The sequence below is a fragment of the Lepisma saccharinum genome, chromosome 1 (assembly GCF_977018435.1).
Source record: "Lepisma saccharinum chromosome 1, izLepSacc3.1, whole genome shotgun sequence".
Classification (NCBI taxonomy): Eukaryota; Metazoa; Arthropoda; class Insecta; order Zygentoma; family Lepismatidae; genus Lepisma; species Lepisma saccharinum.
This window is the reverse complement of record NC_139229.1, coordinates 176,956,620-176,975,557: the sequence shown is the minus strand read 5'-3', so window position 1 is coordinate 176,975,557 and position 18,938 is coordinate 176,956,620. Positions and strand designations below refer to the sequence as shown.

Here is an 18,938-nt window from a genome sequence, read left to right as displayed (position 1 = left end):
AGTTCAGACACTCACTCAATAATTCAATATTTCTTATTATAACTCACTGTTTCACATTCCTTTAATTTTTTTACGCTAGTGTGTACTGTGTTCAATTGTTCGTTCATCTTGGTTGTTTTCTCGCTAGATGTCCAATCCAGCATTCAATTGAGGGCATCAGTTGATGTAGTATTTATTTTCAAGATCGTTATAATTTCACTCCAAACTGGCCACACTGCCCTCTTGTGGTGGAACCAAAGGACCAAAGCTTCAGTATGCGCATGCGTACAGAGTTCGCGGTATGTACGGCTGCTAATTTTTGTGTTGTGATATTGGACGACATACGTTGGTTTTGTTTGTAAGTGAATTTCATTCTTCGTCAAACTCAGTATTCACCAGTGTTAAATAATCGGTTTTGTATGGACAAATTTTCCAACGTAGAAGAAAATATTAACAGTCACTTTCAGCCATAAGCACGTAGGCTACGCCACGACCTTGCTACCAACACGCCACTTGCAATAGCATTCAGAACTGCCAGTTATATGTCCTGTATTTAGGTTACCGTGCAAACTCTGTGGTGGTGTTGTATCACGTGAACATCCTAATTGACTCAATTGCATTCAAGAGAGGTACAGTACAAATAGTCTACTAAGTAATTTGAGCTTTTGAAGCAGTGATTTCGGTCCAAAACACTTTGGAAACGTGTTTTTTCGCCAATGTTATGCAGTGGGATACAATGTCAAGAAAGCATTGACAGTTCTAGTTGAATTATAAAGTGGGTGTTATTCCACTGAAACAAAATCACCTGATCAGACAGGCAGCTAACTTACCTTCAGTTTTCAGTTATATCGCGAGGCAACTGTAGATACGTACACAATGTTGTCTCGAAAGCAAAATTACCGAATTCATATATAAACAAGTTCGTTAAGATTGCACTTCTCGTTTGTGTCGAATTTATGTATAGTCGGAAGAAAATAAACTTACGTACAAATCTTATATTTTTTTTAGGCCGAAAAAGATCAGAAGGCTGTGCATGATACAGAATTGTTTTCAATGGTAAGTGTACGTTCTAGGAATTTCTAATAACCGTAGGCTTAATTTAATTTTGACTGTACAGTCGAATTCGGAGCGATGTGCGGTTTCAAGTAGAACTCAAATACATACATACATATTAATCAAGGAGGCGAATGAACCATTCATGTCCTTCATAGATCATTTGTGATTTTATATCGAATCGGCAAATTTATATTGGTGCAGGCTCTAGCTCTCATGAAGTATTCTGAATCCATTCTAATACAACACGACACGATGTTTCAGATAAGGGAAAGTTCGTTAAGAGTCGATAGTAAAATGGCCATGACCACCTGTCACTTTTATACCCACTCAAACAAAATTCTCGGGCAACGCTGCTTGAAAGATGACGTAAGGAATGATAGAGATTTGTAAATTTTAAAAAAACAAGAGTCGTGTTCGCGAAATGTACACTGGGGTCGTCACTGCTTGGCGGTCGAGTCTCAAGGTCACGGCCATTTCGTTGATGGGTGTGTTTGTTCTGCTTCGATAAACGTAGGTTTCGTCTACGTTAGTTTTGTGGGGAACCATACGAAAATTAAAAAGTTGTTGAATCCGTTTCCTAGTGAGGGGATTGTGTTACTTGGAATTACATGACTGATTGCTGAAAGTGAACTGAAGTTTTGAATCTTGTGAATTAACGTGCCTGCCATGCATGCAAGAAGGAAATTGTTATTTCTGGAGGTTTGCGAGGAACATAGGATCTACCTACTGACACGAAGCGGCAGCTACTGCAGAGGAACAATGGAGTAACCAGGCTGGTAAGTATCATATTTTCTCTATTCCCATTCATTACAATTATTGATTACGCAACCAGGGGTGCCCACAGAGCGGATTATGGCTCAGGCTGCGCCATCGAGATTTTTAGGGGGGGATTTTTTTCTCTTCAAATAATATAAAATTCAACATTAATATATTTTTCAAAAATATATATTAAAAAATTACACCTTAAATGCACCATACTTAATCCATTAGATGAAGAAAAAAAAGTAATTAAAGGTATTATCGAAAGGGGGGGGGGGGGATATCCAACTCTTAGGCTACATATTAAGCCTTAATTGTCACGTGGATTCTGGGGGCTTCTGAATTTAATGTTGGGGGGGGACAGTATCCAACTCTATATCTTAGATTATGGCGCGTATTTTAGTTAGAGGGGAATTAATCATTAAAGTGAGGAGATATCCAGTTCTTGTGTTTGCCTTATACTGTTGCGGAAATTCTGGTGTGGAGACTGAGAATTATTTTTTTGGAGGAGACAATATCCACTCTTCAATATCAACAGTAAGTCTAAAATTGGCATGGAAATTTTGGGGATAGGATTAAGTATTAAATTTAAAGGGGGAGATAGGAAGCTCTTCATATAGTGTTACATCTTAGATTGTGAAGGGAATTCTGTAGTGGAGAGAGAGAGAGTTCGAACATTAACCTTTGGAGACTGTATTTAGCGATATGGTATCCACACTTTTTCGACCCCGAACGTACAAAAAGAGAAGCTGTAAAATAGTAAATATCTCTGGATCCTAAGAAAGTATTGACACCCCCATTAAATTTATATTCTTGAAAGCCTGCAAAGAAATGGATGTGAAAAATTTATTTCTCGCTTCGCTCGCAATGTTATGTTCCGAGGTTGCGTGTTTGGCGCTTTACTGAGGTGAATGTGAAGTTTTATACTATAGCTGCATTACAAGACATAAGCGATATTCTCGATATTCATTAATAACTTCACTTCCTAAAATATAATGCTTACTGTTGGTATACTTCTTAATTTAAAGCAGGTGCATCATTTGGAACAAAAATATATCGAATCTGCATTTCTTGTCACAGGAAAATTTTACTTTAACAAGTTAAATTTGCACTGAAGATAATATCCACGTAATTATTCTTATGCGTTACTAAAATAATTATTTTTTCCCAAGAAAACGGGGAGGGGGGTTGAGGTCTTTGAAGGAAGAACCGTATTATATTATCGCCCTCAGTTTAAGAATTTCTAGCTAGGGTTCTGTAATGTCTCGTGAAACAATATTGAATCGGTCATACGGCTGGAGCATGTTATTTGGATTGCCAAGGTTGAATTTTCTGTAACAATTTGCGTCAAATACTCAAATTGCGAGTTATATAAACCCTCTCACAAACACTATTTATATGCATATTTACATAGTTTAATGCTTTAACCAGTCAATGTGCTAGCTTTAAGTTTTTTCGAAAATTGAACAATTAAAAAATACAGTTTAACATGTATTTCATTCAAATAGACATCAATTTTTACGTATTTATCCAAATTATTTTGGGGGGATTATGATGAACGATTTTAGGAGCGGTCTTGAATGATGGGCACCCCTGTTTATGGAGGAGGTGCAGATCAAGTATAGTGTTCAGTAAAGCTAAGAAGAAGTTACTTTCGGTAGACACGGCTGTCGTAATTAAATAATTTGTGGGGATTACGATATGGTTTGAGGACGCGAATGATATGATTTGGGGACGACGCATGACATGATTTGGAGGGGATGCACCATTGGCCTTGAGGGGGCGGGGATGGACACCCTAGTGGTTAAGGCTGCGCTGGCCAGCGAAACCGTTTACGAAAATTCCTCTCCTTTCGAAAATGCGCTATAATATTCCAAATTCTGAAAAAGATTCATCTGTTTAGAATTCCTTCTACAGCATTCACGTGAATCTTTGTGTAGTTTGCTTTCCCTGTTTTCTAGATATTCGCAATAATAGTTTTGTGGCTACGTAAACCTATTGTCCATCACAGATATCTAGACATCAGCGAAGCAAGCCATTCGAAAATTCACGTGAGTGCTCTAGAAGGAATTATATACAGATGTATTAAATTTTCAGAATTTCGAAAATCAGGTGTTTTTTTTTAAAGAGAGGAACTTCCGAAAACTGTTTGTCTGGAGCAAATCAAATGACCAGAGGTGTCTTACGTTGTCCATAAATTTTGTCTCACATATCATGAATTTTGTCTACCAGGTCTCAATTTACTCGAATAAGAGCTGTTTTTCATCAGTAACATCGGTGGAAAGAAGCGTTAAGACATGTAGCAGTACCCAGGTATATACTGAAATATCGTTGCTGATGTATCGTGAAATATCACATGTATTATGATGTGGGATACTTATCTATCGAGGCGAGACGTAGTGACTCTCTTTTGTGCGATAAAGCACAATCTTTGCACTTCTGTTATTTTGATATTTTTCAACCACTACCAGTGGCGGCCCCAGTATTTTACCTCATTATGACTTCTTAGTGTTAAGCCTTGTTTACCACGAGAAAGTAAACTTTCCTTGCAACCCAGTTTTGACACCAAATCGCCGCCACTAACCACTAGTGTAATATAAGGAGGAATAAGCGATTTAAAGCTAAATCGCTTTAAATCACGAACAGTTTTTCTGTAGCCAATAGGATACCACAGAGTTCTTTCACTTTCCTCCTTGAATATTCAATTTTAAGCTTTCAAGTGTGTTTTGGTGGAATCCACTGGCGTACCCAGGATTTTTTTCGGGGGGGGGGGGCTGAACTTGTGAACTTGCATGGTGAATTGAGTTCAGTGTCGCGCAGGGTGGGTTTTTTCGTTTGTTTTTTTCAGATAAAACCCAATTAAACCCGGACAAAACTGGTTTTTATTGGTTTTTTCATGTCATGTTTATAAATATATATATATATATATATATATATATATATATATTAAAAATGAAACACATTTTTCCATAGTAATATGTTGGAACATTCAATTTGTATTGTTTTAGTTCATTGAATCAAAAACTATTTAATATTTTCTGTTAACATAGTTAAGAATTGACAATCAAGTTCTCACACCTTGAAATGATTAAACTAAGAACATACATAACCCCTGCCGCAACAGACCATTGAGGGCCTAGGCCTACCTACCGACTGCCGGCCGCAAATCCACCGGATCCTACTCTGAGGTGGGACACCATACAACCAATTACGGGGTGACGTGTGGTCAGCACGACGAACCCCCAGTCGTCGTTGTAGGTTTTCATGACCGGGTTACGTTACTCATTCGTAGCTCCCCAATTAAACATGATGGTGAGTGTTCACCAGTCTCATACACAGGCCGAAATCTCAGGAGAAAAGCTGTTACGTTTCCCCAAGGAGACTCAAACCTGCACCCGTCCCATAGCCGGATCCCAAACAATGACCGCACAGCCACAGTGCGGGACAAATGATTAAATAATCTAAAATACTATGTTCTGAAAAATTTGGCCAACAGTTTGATTCTACTCTTCCTGGATGGCGTAACAGTTAATATATATCTATGATCAGTTCCCAGGGTTGCGCATTGCAATACTACGTATACTAATATTTGATAGCTGTGTTGGTTTAATTAATCTCCTTGGCAGAGGGGTTAGTACAGCACGCTGCAATGCCAGGGGTCCCGGGTTTGAATCCTGGACCAGACGTGGATTTTGTGTTTGTCCCAATGATAATACAGAAAATTATTATGTTTAAAAGAAAGTAGACAGGCTGTGACTGCCATGCAGAAGCCCCTGGTTCGAATCTTGGGGTGGGAGATCTAAGGTCGGAATTTTTCCGGTCTTGTCCAAGCATAAAGCAGATGTAGAACTCACCCAGCCTCAAATCAATGGGTCATGGGGGGTAAAGGCAGCCGGAATTTCTTTGTGATCACATCACCTCCAAAATGGTCGAGATCAAGAATATGTCGGGCCCTATCCCCATATCCCCTGAATGTGCCTTCATGGCGTGGTGCTATTTCAGGGTGGCCACTCTACGACCATGCTAAAATTCAAGTATAAATCCCAGTTTCCAAGGTGAACTTTCCAAAAATTCAAGGTCACCAGAAGATGGTTTCTCTTTTTCAACCTTACGTATTATCGCTTCTCACCACCCACACACACACACAAATATATTAACTATATAAAGAGTCTGTGTCATTCCCGTGTATCCAAAAATTCTAAATCAATTCAAATAAACGGCACATATGTATATTTCAAATATTAAACTTAAGATGTGGAGTTTACATTTGGATTTCACATATTCAAACTCAACATACATCTACAAACACACGTTACTAATGTTAAGGGGTATACTAATGTACGAAAAATTGTTAATTGTTTAAGAATTTTAAGCTGAAATTTACTTATTCAACTTCAGGATATATTATCTTGCAATAATCTTGCATCTATCAGATAGATCGTTATACAAAGGACACTAAGAAAGTAAATGGATCAAGAGAATTCAATTTTATTTTTCACGTAGCTTTCTTCTCCTTCCTCGATAAAACTAAAATTGATCGGTTAAAAACTTGCCTCAGAGAATTTATAAATTCAATGGGATATAGTTTGATTGATTGACTTGGTGCTTTAAGTCCACTTTATGCACAGAAAGGCTAATTGGGACTTGAGCTACAGTTAAAAGTGGGATCCGAACCACTATGTGCATCCACCGGGTATCGAACCCGGGACCCCTTGATTACAGGCGACGATGCTACCACTGCGCCATCGGGGATGCCCTCAATGGGATATGGATTTAATAAATGTTGCAATTTTTCACGTCTACGGAGAAAAATTCACGAAGAATTCATGCAGAATTCCCAAAGCCAATTATTCACACATAATTCCCATAATTCCCGGTGAGTAGCCACCCTGGATATGCACGGGGAACTTTACCTTTACCTCCTATACAACATACGGTAGTTGAACACACACTTTTAAATCTGCTTCAATACAGTTTGTTCGCAGTTGTGCTTTCCCATTATTTTTGTGGATGTTTCAAGTTTAAATGTCTCCTCCGTGTATTAACCATGCCAAATTTATAAGGCTGACATATTTAGTTGTCTTGACTGATTTCATCCAAATTGAATACTGTATCCATCCTCCAAAATATCTGGTTGCTATGAAACTAACAGTTCCCATGGACAAAACATTAGTGGCCCCCATTTGGATCCCAACATACATATGCACTACTATATTGTAAAAAAAATTGTTTGTCAAGCTATAGCTTAAGAAATGCCCTAAAATATTGAAGTGTCTTTTCTTAATGTTCAAAAATGTAGTTTAGGCAGATATTTGAAAGTGGCATCAGAATTTGGAGTTACCTCAGAATATGAAAAATCAATTTTTCATCCACCATCAAGAAATGCAAATGTAAAATAAAATAACCATGGGTGTATCTATTTGCGACATGAATTTCAGCTTAAAAACTCTAACATTGCTACAGACATCGCGGTCTCAAAATTGGAGACCCTTCCGAAACCACACACTATATTACAGTTTTTTTTATTAAAAACTTCAAGCTCAAGTAATGTCCTAACGTAGCTGAGACTTGGTTTTCTAAATCTACGAAAATCTAACCTCAAGTATTTGCATAACGTAAAGCTCTCGCAAGACATGTTAAATCAGTCTGTCGTCCACCATCTTTAAACATGGTGACAATTTTTTCTCAAATACATGACACCAATCTTTTAAGTTATCTTGTAACTCTAAAAAATGCAACTCAAAAGGTTTACATTTATGGCAAAATGTATGTTTGCGATTTTATCACCACTCCTCTCCTAAACTATGAAATATAATTTTAAAAGTTTTACTGCAAAATTGCAGACCGACGAATTATCTACAATGACTGAGTTTAGTTCCTTATACTCTGAAAATGCATTGTAGACAATTTTGGGGAAAAGAGAGCATGGTATAGAGCGTGCGTGCAACATGAGGAAAATCAATTTTTCATTCATCATCTTGAAACACATTGTTCAATTTCGCTCACATGTAATACCATTGCAGTCTGTCAAGTTTTCTAGCTGCAGAAACATGTTATCATGGTCACTAAATAGATGACTTGTCTTTCTTTGCCCATCCACTCCATCCATGCTCCTCCTAAATCGTGCATTACGTTTCGATAATTTTATTGTGAATTTACAGTGCAAGTAATGTCACAATGCTCCTGGAAGTTTTATGCACAAAGCTCGAAATTGTAGCTTTCAGAAAGGTTTGAAAATGTCAAAAATGGTCAAAATATGAAAGTATACGTGTTCATTGTATTTACTTGAGTACCCCACACCCCCTATATTTCAGATAAAAAGAAATTGTGGTAGATTATGAGTGTGCTCGACTTCTTGGGCATAGAGCTCCTAACCACAGGTGTCACAGGTGAAACTATGTGGCTTGCGCACATACGTAAGTGACTGATACACTACCACATTTCAAAATTATAAGCCTTGTTCCTTCAATGTTTTATCTAAATATTTCAGACTCTTTTGATTTTTTTTGTTTCTTGGATGTAAATTCGTATTATTTGATAAAAGTCTATTTCTAGCATGATTTGAGATAAATATCCTGAAAAAACCCTCTGTGACTTGTACCACATTAATTATTTTTAGTATTATAAACTTGGTTAAGCTTTTATTTTACAAGTTTTCTCAAAATGTTGACAATTCTAGAACCTTACAATTATTTAAAGCAATAATTGAAGACTAAAAGTGGTAAACGCTGTAGGCCTAAGTGCCACTAAAATTGAAACACCGTTTTCCACGTTAAACTGTCAAATGTGCCATGCTTTATAAAATGGCTGGTAGCCCTCTAAGTAGTTCAAAAGGGCGTGTAAAGAGGTCGCTAGTGTGATGCTCCCTGCGGGCTGATTTGGTGAACGATGGACGTGCCAAGCCAGGTGGCAGCCGTGAAAATCGTAAACGTTGTAAGTGCCAGATATGTGGAAGAACAGGTTTTTGCGATTTCACAACACTTTCGCTTTTGGCACTCTACAGCGTTTACCACTTATAGTCCTCAATTTACAACATTTTCTGAAAAAAAAAAACACATTTTGAGTGGGTTTTTTGGTGGTTTTTTTGGTGGGTTTTTCAAGGTGGGTTTTTCTGAAAAAAGAAAAAAAAACGCATGGGGAAAGCTGGGCTGGGCCAACCCTGGTGTCGCGGAACATTTGTCATGTGGGGGGTACAAAATTCGTCCTCCACAATGCATATATTAGACATATACTATGTTGGGGCATGGTAAATTACATTTTAAAAGAGCACATACGGATTTCCTGTTTTTGAATTGATAGTTTACATAAATACATTTTATTTCTTTTTTAGTTTTTTATTTATTTTTTATGGTTATTTTAAAAACAGATAATTCTGAAACATTTTGGGCTCATTTCGAAGAGATTTTCATTGAAAATGATGGAACGGAAAATGTGAAGTTTGTCATTTGAGAGTAGCGAACAAACATACATCTAATGCAGGGTGCGATTTGAAAGGGCAATAGGAGTTGTTCCCACCCTGTTTTGAACCATCAGATCTCTCGTTATGAATGGCACATCTCAACCAGGGATCTTTACTGCCAATCCACTTGTGCTTGTAGTGTTCCAGTTGAATTCAATTAAGTTTACTACACTAAAGATAGCTACATACAAATATTTCGTTCCACAATTTATGTTGACTGTGTACAGTGGCGCCATGTGGAGCCCGACCCCATCCACTAATTTATGTGATTTTTTGTGAAATTATAATTCAACTGTTTAAACTCACCCAATGTTTTTGAAAAGCTGGCGCTCCTGGCTGTCTCTCTTTAAGATACCAGGTATTCGATATTTTTTCAGACTTCTGGTGTTGCACAAGTACTTTTGTATCGAATACTAAAACTAGGCTGTTTCTGACGTATGTTGGGTCGCTTCGTGCTCCAATTACCATTTTAAATCTTCATTTTAAAAGTTATTCAAACACAAAAATGGTTATCGGGAGTAATTTTAGTTTCTTTTCCTACTTCATTACTGCCTTCATTTGATTTTTATATTTTCTAAAAATTTCGGAGGTGGGGCTGTAACCCCTTCAGCCCCACCTCTGCATACGCCAGTGTTGGAATCATAGTATTTTCTGGAACCATTGATTTCGAACGTGAACATTTAACAAACTTTGAGGACCGTTGTTGAATGGAACAACGGGCATTATTTCTGGATATGTTTATTCATACATTAGATGCAAATCATCAGACGACACTTGATGACACAAAAGAGCTGATTGATGCACGCTTTGTCTACAACGCGAAAAGCGAAATCAACGAGAAAGAGATTATAAAAAGACAGTGTTTAAGTTTCGCACTTACTCCTTTGGCGCATATTTCGGTGTTCAGTGTTTCATATTACGTTGATGTTTAATTCTGTTATTCCTCTTCGTTCATTTTCTGTTGTAACTTGAGCTATTGTACCCCTTTCCGTATCATATTTAGTTGTGCATGTTCCATGCTTTAAGCTCTTTAAAGTGAAAACATTTTGTAATTTGACCTGATCTGAGAAGATTACAACTACGCAGAAGTTGTGTGACGTCATAAAAGGTATCTGGTTTCTTATCTGATGGCTCGAAGGTGTGGGTAACGTTCTGAACTGAAGCTATTGTGGACAGCTCTGTTGTCTTCAATCCATTGAAACTACGAATACGAGGATGAAAGCAGATCCCATACACTTCCTTCACTTTCTTGACTTTGAAACAAAAGCAAATGTAAATAACTAATTTATTTGTGTTTCTTCTTCCTCAAAATTACTGCATTTGCTCCCACTTTTTTAATATTTTTAATTCTTTGAGGTGGTGTGATTTACCTTGCTTCACAAGTCAATAAAATTGGTTTCATTAATAAAAAAGCAATAGCAAACATGTAAATAATTGCGGTCAGTTGACAGGTACCTCTCTACGAGCGCCACTTCCCTGTCATCAGCAAGTTAGGACTCTCCTATACGATCGCCACTTTCTCATATTCAATATTCAGGATGCTCTTATACGACGGCTACTTTCTCAGCAAGACATTCTGAACGAAATTAGAACAGCTAATATTAATTATATTTCACTTAAAAAAACCGCTGCAGAAATTAAGAAAGATTATAATCTCAGAATATTCTAAAAATTAAAAGATAATTTTGGTGTATTGCTTACAAATTATGGAGAGCCAGAAGAGCTAATATCTAAATTATCACCTTAGTAATGCTCAGACATATGAATACTGCATAGCAACGCAACAACAAACTCCGGCTATAAAAGCGGCGAAATTTCACGGAAACAAGGAGACATGCTGGGTATTTTCTCGTGTGCTCTCCACCAAAACTGTGACACCAACTGGGTATTTACTCGTTGGTTGAAGACATCGCCGTCTGAGGATCTTTTCGGAAACTTGGAAGGACGAGAGGTATTTATCTAAACCTAACCAGACCTTTCGTTTGGTCATCCCCAGCGTCGTCAGCAGTTAAGGCGACCCAGGGTATTCACTCGGGTACCTAATTCCCACCGCAAACAAGACATTTGATTTATTCACAGGAAGCAACATCAAGAAGTTAATCCAGCTGTAAGCTAAGGAAGTGCGTTCCTGGAATTGCGGTGCAACGGAGCTGGTGACGTCAAGATTCCAAATAAATTCCAAAGGCAGTGACTCAATACCAATTATTATGGATACTATCTGACAATAAATATAAATCTGTTCGAGGAGAGAACAAATCGATTCCGACCTGTAGCAACGGACAAGGTGTTACCTCAGCCTTAGAAAATTAGTCCGATAAATAAAGGTAACGATAGCTGTGGTGTCCAAAGGAGCCGGACACAGGTATGTGTCATAGTTTTTGAGGAAATAGTATATAGGGTCTCCTTGTCTTTATAGTCCTAAGATCATCAAGAGGGATCTAGATTCAAAGTCAGTGTTATTATTATTATTTATTAGCAAATAATAAGAAAGAAAAAAAATGTTAGAACACACATTTAAAAAGAGAGTCACTTTCTTTCACCGGTTAGTACTTGGAAAATAATACTAGGAAGGAGAGAATTCCTGATTTCTCCTTCTCCAAATTCGAATACCTATTTATAGTATAGGTTTACGTGTATATTTGCAGTTTTTTTTCGGTTTCTATAGGCACGTCTATAGGTTTTTTTTAAAAAAATGTTGGTCGTTTTTGAGTTGTCTACTTAATTAAGGTACAATTTTCGTGGTTCTGATCCATCTGCCGACCTCCGTGACAGAGTGGTCAGCGTAACTCGCCACGCCAGAAAGGCGTGAATGTATCATTATGCTATTCTCATCACCCATTTCATCCGTTCATCATTCATCCTCATCGTTACACTTATCCGAAATGGTAGAAAGGTGACGTAATACATATTACCAAAATAGAAACAGAATTTATATACAGGGTGCCTCATTCTAAACTTCCCTATAAAATTTATCACTCGCCGGCTTCCGTGGCGGAGTGCTTAGCACAGCGCGCTACAACACCAGGGGTACCGGGTTTGAATCCCGGCCTGGGTGTTTGTGAGTGTCCCTTCATCAATTTCATCATATTATCACTCATTCTCATCTTCGCGATTAGCCAAAAGTGGCAGAACATCTAAGTAAAATAAACCAAACCAATAAACAATAAAACGTATTACTACTGTAGTACTAACGCGCACAGGGTTTAAAAAAAAAACTGCCAGTGAGAGCAACTCAACACTAACAGGTCGGCTTGTGCTCAACTGGTGGCAAGGTTTCCCCGATAAGTTAGTGTCTAACGCTGTAGCTTGGTAATCAATATAAGTTCGGATAACACTTTAAAATAGATGGACCATTCCTGATTATTTGATCACAAAGTGGACTTCAACTGATAATACCAGGTCTCTCCGATGGCATAGTGGTAACGTTGTCGTCTTGCAATTAAAAGGTCCCGGGTTCGATAACCGGTCATTGCACATAGTAGTTCGAATCCCACTTTAAGCTGTTTTTATTACAAATCATATGCCCCAAAAATGCAAAAAGTTAAGGTCTTAATGTACGCAGATGACGTAAAGTTGTACCACCAGATTAGGTCAATAGACGACTACATAAAAGTGCAAGACGATTTGAAAAATTTTGCCGAGTGGTGCACACAAACAGGAATGATCCTGAACGTTGTATCTTTTAGTAATAAGAAAAGTGTTGTTTCTTACGACTATAGTATAGACAATAAAATAGTTCAACGAACAAACAATGTCATAGATTTAGGCGTGACTTCTACTTCTACATTTAATTGTCATCAACAAACTATCATAAAAATAAGTCTGAAGCTTGTAGGTTTTATCAGGAGAAACTTTTTGCATAATTTTTCAGTCTAAATAGGATATACATCACACTAATTCGCCCGATGTTAGAATATTGCAGTTCAGTCTGGAATCCTCAGCATAGGAGTTGGGAGGACGCGGTGGAAAAGCTACAAATGCAAATGGTGAGATGGTTGTGTTTTAAAAGCAATAATGAATATCATAATATAAATTATGTAACTTTATGTGGCCATTTTGATCTCAATACCTTGCAAGATAGAAGAGTTTTTAATGATCTAATGTTTTTACGTAAATTAGTAAGACAAGATTGGCTATGTTCTAAGCTGTTAGAGATAATAAACTTCCATGTAACACCTTTTACAGTGAGGAACAGAACACTTTTCTACACGCCATTCTCAAGGTTTAAACATACACAAAAACTCTCCAATGGCAAGAGTTCAGGAATTGTTTAATGAGTTACTTTTAGTACATGATTTGGACATATTTTTCTATTCATGAAATGTTATTAGGAGCAAAATTTTGTAAACCTTGATATTTTATTGGATTTGACTGTTCATGAGTTTTTAACTGTATTTATAATATGTTGTCAGACTATCATAAATTTTAACATTACTTTATGTATTAACATTAACATCATTGTTAACATTTGTGTATATTATTAACATTACCTTTGTGTATATGACGTTCAGCATAAATGGGACTTCGGTCTTGTGGTGGACAAATAAATAAATGAAATGAAATGGACTGTACGTCCAGTCTCGATTAGCCTATCTGAGTATAAAGTGAACTTCAAACGAACTTTGACAATACTAATTGTAATACGAGTTTATAGAACAAATTATTTAAAAAATAGAGATACATTGAGTGCTAATATAATAACCGAAAAGCTTTAGGGCCGATAGAGGAAATGTTGCGACTTCGCAGTCCCTTTCCATGGTAGAAATTCTATGAGTAATCCGCTTCGAATTTCATCTGTAGAAGAAAGTGGAGACGGGAACAGCGGTTACACTGGCACGTTCTCTTGATGCACAAGGTAACGAGAGCAACTCTGGTACTGAATTTCGGAATCAGTAATGAGCACACTCGTTCCAACTGAACAACCGGAAGACCAATTGAGCCCGAACCCTTGTGGAGGCCCTCTGCCGGGTAATTGGATGTCACATTGCAGCATAAGGGGGCGCTCTTAATTAAGAAGCAGGAAGGGATTAAAAAAAAAAAAGTCCAGCGCGCTAGGGGGATTCGTGAGAAGCATTTGGATGGGTAAATAAGAGAAACAACTTCAGAGGCGATAGGGAAAGGGCGAAAAAAAAATTTCAACCTTGTGCCAATTTATGCAGAACGTTGGACGGAATAATAGGGGTGGTTTCCTTGGTAACCTGGAAATGAGCAGCCAGTTTCAGTTCTGGTGAGGGTTTAAGTTTGACTCAAGGGATTGAGGAAGTCTGAGCGACCCTAAGTTTTTAGACCGAGTCGATTTTCTCTGGTGTGTTCCTAACCGTCAGGCAAATTGTTGCTACTTCCCTTACGTGTCGAGATGGTACCGAGACGAGACAATCTTTTAAAAATCAAGACGAGAATGAGAATTGTCGAAACGAGACGAACCCCCGACTTAAGTGTCCGAAACTCTCGGTCTATACTCCGTACCCGGAATCTGTGGAGCAAAACCGCGCATAGCTGCAGAGAAGGGGAGCGAATCGAGTGGGCAGAGTGAAGCAGTGCACGATGCTGCAAAGGCTGGTAACTGCCGTCGCTTTCTCCCGTCGCAATCCCGTTCCTTCTCACGTGTTCATTGGTGGAGCCGTCTCGCGTCACTACTTGCGCAGAGACTTGTTTTCGGTCGCTTGCTCCAGAGATTCACGGGACAGAGTATAGTTTGAGAATTTGGTTAACTACTGTTTAATTTATGATTCATGATATCCAAAAACTACTTTATTATGTGACTTACACATGCCAAGTGGATATCTACTCCATTAGATAACCACTAGGTTAACCACTATCTATCTAGCTATAACTGATATTTTTTGTTAATAATAATTGTAAAGTTAATCCACTAATGGCAGGCTGATCGCATTTAAATTATTTTTTCGAGGGTTCGTAGCGTCGAAACGAGGCTTCAAACAGTAAAACTTTATTTAAAAGAAAAGGTTGTTTACATTAATGACCTCTACATGCTGTGGTGTTTTATGTGGGTGACACTGTGTGTACATATATTTCATATAATGGAGTATATCTTTTGGGACGAGACCGAGACGAGTGTTTATAGGTCAAGGCGAAACCGAGAACAGACAACTAGAGACGAGAACGAGACTGACTTCCTCAAACTCTGGACGAGACTCTTTGCGTCTCGGCCCATCTCTACTTACCTATCGCTTTGAAATTGGCTTGTTCTTCAAAAACGGATTTTAACGAGTAAATGTTGCAGAAACTAGTTCTGAGAATTTTCAATGTATATTCTACGTGAGGCATAATAGCAAACAAGGTTTCTAACCTCGAACAAATTACTTTTATGGACAAAACCTACAACTCTATATTCACCTGGGTAGAGGTTGCGTTTCCCCATCCTAGCAGTAAGCAAATAAATCCACCAATGAAAAGCCTAGGGAATTCGGTGAATTGAAGGTCCACTAATATGAAATGGTAAAATCCTAGAGAAGATATAATTGTGTTAATACAGGTTACAATGATTTTTCATTTGTTATTACAGCATCTATTTGCTACTAAGTAGCCACATCGGTGACTGAACGATTACGTAGTCCTCTTCACTATATCGAAGGTTACAAGCTCAAACCCTTGCCTGGGCATGATTGTTTCTTGTGAGCGTCCCTTTATCAATGTCTTGTGAACTTCATCCTTCCTCTTTGTTGCGAAAAGGGCAAGAAGTTACAGCAAAGGACGTAACTAAAATAAGAAAAATTACAATTTTTTCCTACCAAGAAGTATATTTAATAGCAGTCCATGATAATGAAATTGAATAGTACTGTTTCGTACCGGTCGTACACCCTGTGAATGGCAGTTTGACTATTACCCTAATTTATGGAAGATCAGGAATGATTCATTATATTCCCCCTCTCTCGGTCTCAGCAGTCGGCTATGGTGTTGTGCGCCCGAGTTGGTCCATTGTTGCAGACTGTATTGTTAATGTACAACAGTCATTGGTGACTTTTGATTGACCCTGCAGACAGTGTTCATTATTCGCGACCATCGACTCAATCGCGCATGCGCTAACTAGACGAGTCCAGCGGGAAAATAGGGGTAATGGCTGCACGGGGAAGCAAGTTGCGTCAAAATCATTTTTGTTCCATTTGAAGAGGGTGTTGCAGTTCTGACAACCATTAAAAATAAATCACAAACGAGCGATAAACAAAACAACCGAACGCTTAAAAGCGAAATATACTGATCTGAAACCATTGGGATAGTTTCGCTCATGTTTTTAGCTGTCCCCCCTTTTGCAATTGGACTCTTCCACTCGAGCTAGGTGCGTGTTACGCGGTCTAAAAGTAAGCGCTTCTTCAGTGCATCACATGGGTCAAAGCCTTGCTAATCCAACCAGCAATTTAAGAAGTATTATAATTAAATTAATTGTTAATAGTCATACATACCAAATCCCAATATGATGCCATACAGGAAACCAAAAGTTGTCTTGAGTGGTTTGTATTGCTCGGAATCTGTATAGAGCAAACAATAGATGAGTGGGCAAAACCATCGCATCAGTTGGTGATATCCTGGAAAGAAATAGACGAAAATGTGGCAAAATGGGAATTTTAAGCTGCTGCTATTAACTTAGCGCATGAATGGTAATATCAACGATGGCCAAAGAACGTCGACAAGTCGTCTTTTAAATCACCATCTTCAGTTTTTTTCTGTATGTTCTGGTTCTTCGTGCCTTATAAATACAAATAGCACAGTCAAATTAGAAAATATTCGGGAAAATTCCCCGTGAGATGAAATTTGTTACATAGTTTCCTGCAAGCATTCTATTAAACGTACTAAACATGAACTCGACATGTGCTGCCCCTTTCCAGGCAAATTAGGCAAACTTTAATTCGTGGAGAGTAAAGGAAAATTGAAGATATTCGACTAAGTGCCAATATTTAATTCAGAAGAAGAAATTTGAAAAGATCTTATTCTTTAAGGGAATTGAAATGATGTGTAAGTAAAATTGAAGACAAAAAATTACGAAAACTATATGTTTGTTTCTTTAATCAACTTATCATTTACTTTTGCTCATCAATAAATATACTGCTGGACAATGAAAACCGGACACTTTAATATTTGACATCTGAATTGCAATAACAGCTCGCAGGTATATTACAGAATGTTCGGCAGATCATGTAGTACCATATGCACCATTCATAGGCTCCGACTTTGTTTATGCATTCGTACTTAATTCAGTTTCTGCAACATTTAGTTAGCACTTGTACCAGAGCTTTTATCGACCCATTGCGTTATCACAAAAAATGCAAGTGTCCGGTTTTTTTTTTGTCCAGCAGTATATTATTCTGTACAAATCTTGAAATACCTGCGATTTCTCGTAATGAGCTTTCCAAATATTTGTTAAATTTAAGATTTTAGAATATCAAAGTAAGATATTGCTTTATACAGGGTAGTGACGATCATTTAATATTACGTAATTTTCAGTTTTCGAGATTTGCCTTGTCCCTTCTATGATCCCCGTTACTTACACCCATGCGATTTGTTCTTGTTCTGACACTGTGACATATCCAATTTTCATTATCTATACATGTAAACGATTTTGATGCTAAATAATGGGATCTAATTTAATAAATTTATCCCTAGTACAGATATATTCATACACTCGAATGGATAGAATGGTTCCACTTCAGTGGAATAACTATTCCATGCTTGTGTCCACCAAGTACCTAAAGACTGATTAACCCTTACAGGTATGTTTCGAAAACAAATTATATCTTCTCTGCCACTTTATAACGTTATTATGTCGTTCTTAAATTAAAATATAAAACTCAATTTCTCTTTAATCGAAGTAAAGTTTAATAGTAACTGTACATGTTACGTGAAAACAAAACTTTATGTTTACGAACAGAATAAATTTGTGGTGCTATTGTCTCACAAATGTATTCGTATATTACTTACGATGCCCAATTTCTTCAGTTACTTTTGTTGAAACATTTATCCAAACACCAGACTTAGCTTGCTCATTCATTGTAAAATCAACAATTTATGACTGTATCAAGAATAAAGTGTCCATCTGTTTGAATTCAGTGTAAATATCAAGAACCACGTAATGATAGGATAATACACTTCGTGCGGACAACAAAACCATCTGGTGACTAAAATAGTAATTAAAATCATCCATCAAGCATTTATCAAATAAGATATCATGTTTACTTGCCAATGCAATTAACAATGAAATAATTCAGTTCTAATGTGACTTTACTGCAACCGCAACGATATCACTAAAGTAACTACTTATTAATGGAAAGATCTTGAATCTTGAATTCGTGTGTATGAATATATGTGTAATAGGGATAAATTTATTTCTATTTTCATAAAAAAACTCTCATCGTGCTTGTAATTCTGCACAAGTATAGGCAGTATCTTCGCCAGAAATCATCTGAAAAGAAAATGCATGGAACAGTGCTGCTGGCCCAAAAGAGGCCAACAGCGCAGCGCTCAAAATTTTTCTACTTTTCGGCACTAATTTATTGTAAAAAAAGCGCAAATATAAACTACAGAGCACAATAACAAGAATGACAAACGCAAGTAGGGCCATTTCATCTCAAATCATACTGGTAAGTAATAAATGTGTCACCTTCGAATTTCAAAATCAGCTGAAAAAAATAAATGTTAAAGGACCACATGATATATGTCCAAAAATAAAATA

At 37.4% G+C, this 18,938-nt stretch overlaps 1 protein-coding gene across 1 annotated transcript in view; it reads right to left on the bottom strand.

Moving 5' to 3' along the window:
- Positions 1-18,303, bottom strand: part of snky (ubiquitin protein ligase sneaky) — a 70,653-nt gene extending 52,350 nt beyond the window's left edge. The window contains exons 1-3 of the mRNA XM_083125967.1: positions 18,188-18,303; positions 16,675-16,797; positions 15,611-15,720 (exon numbers count right to left, since the gene is read on the bottom strand). Coding sequence (XP_082982093.1) covers positions 15,611-15,720; positions 16,675-16,797; positions 18,188-18,257 — 303 coding nt within the window. The 5' untranslated portion in view covers positions 18,258-18,303. The remainder of the gene's footprint in view (positions 1-15,610; positions 15,721-16,674; positions 16,798-18,187) is intronic.
- Positions 18,304-18,938: the final 635 nt, after the last annotated feature.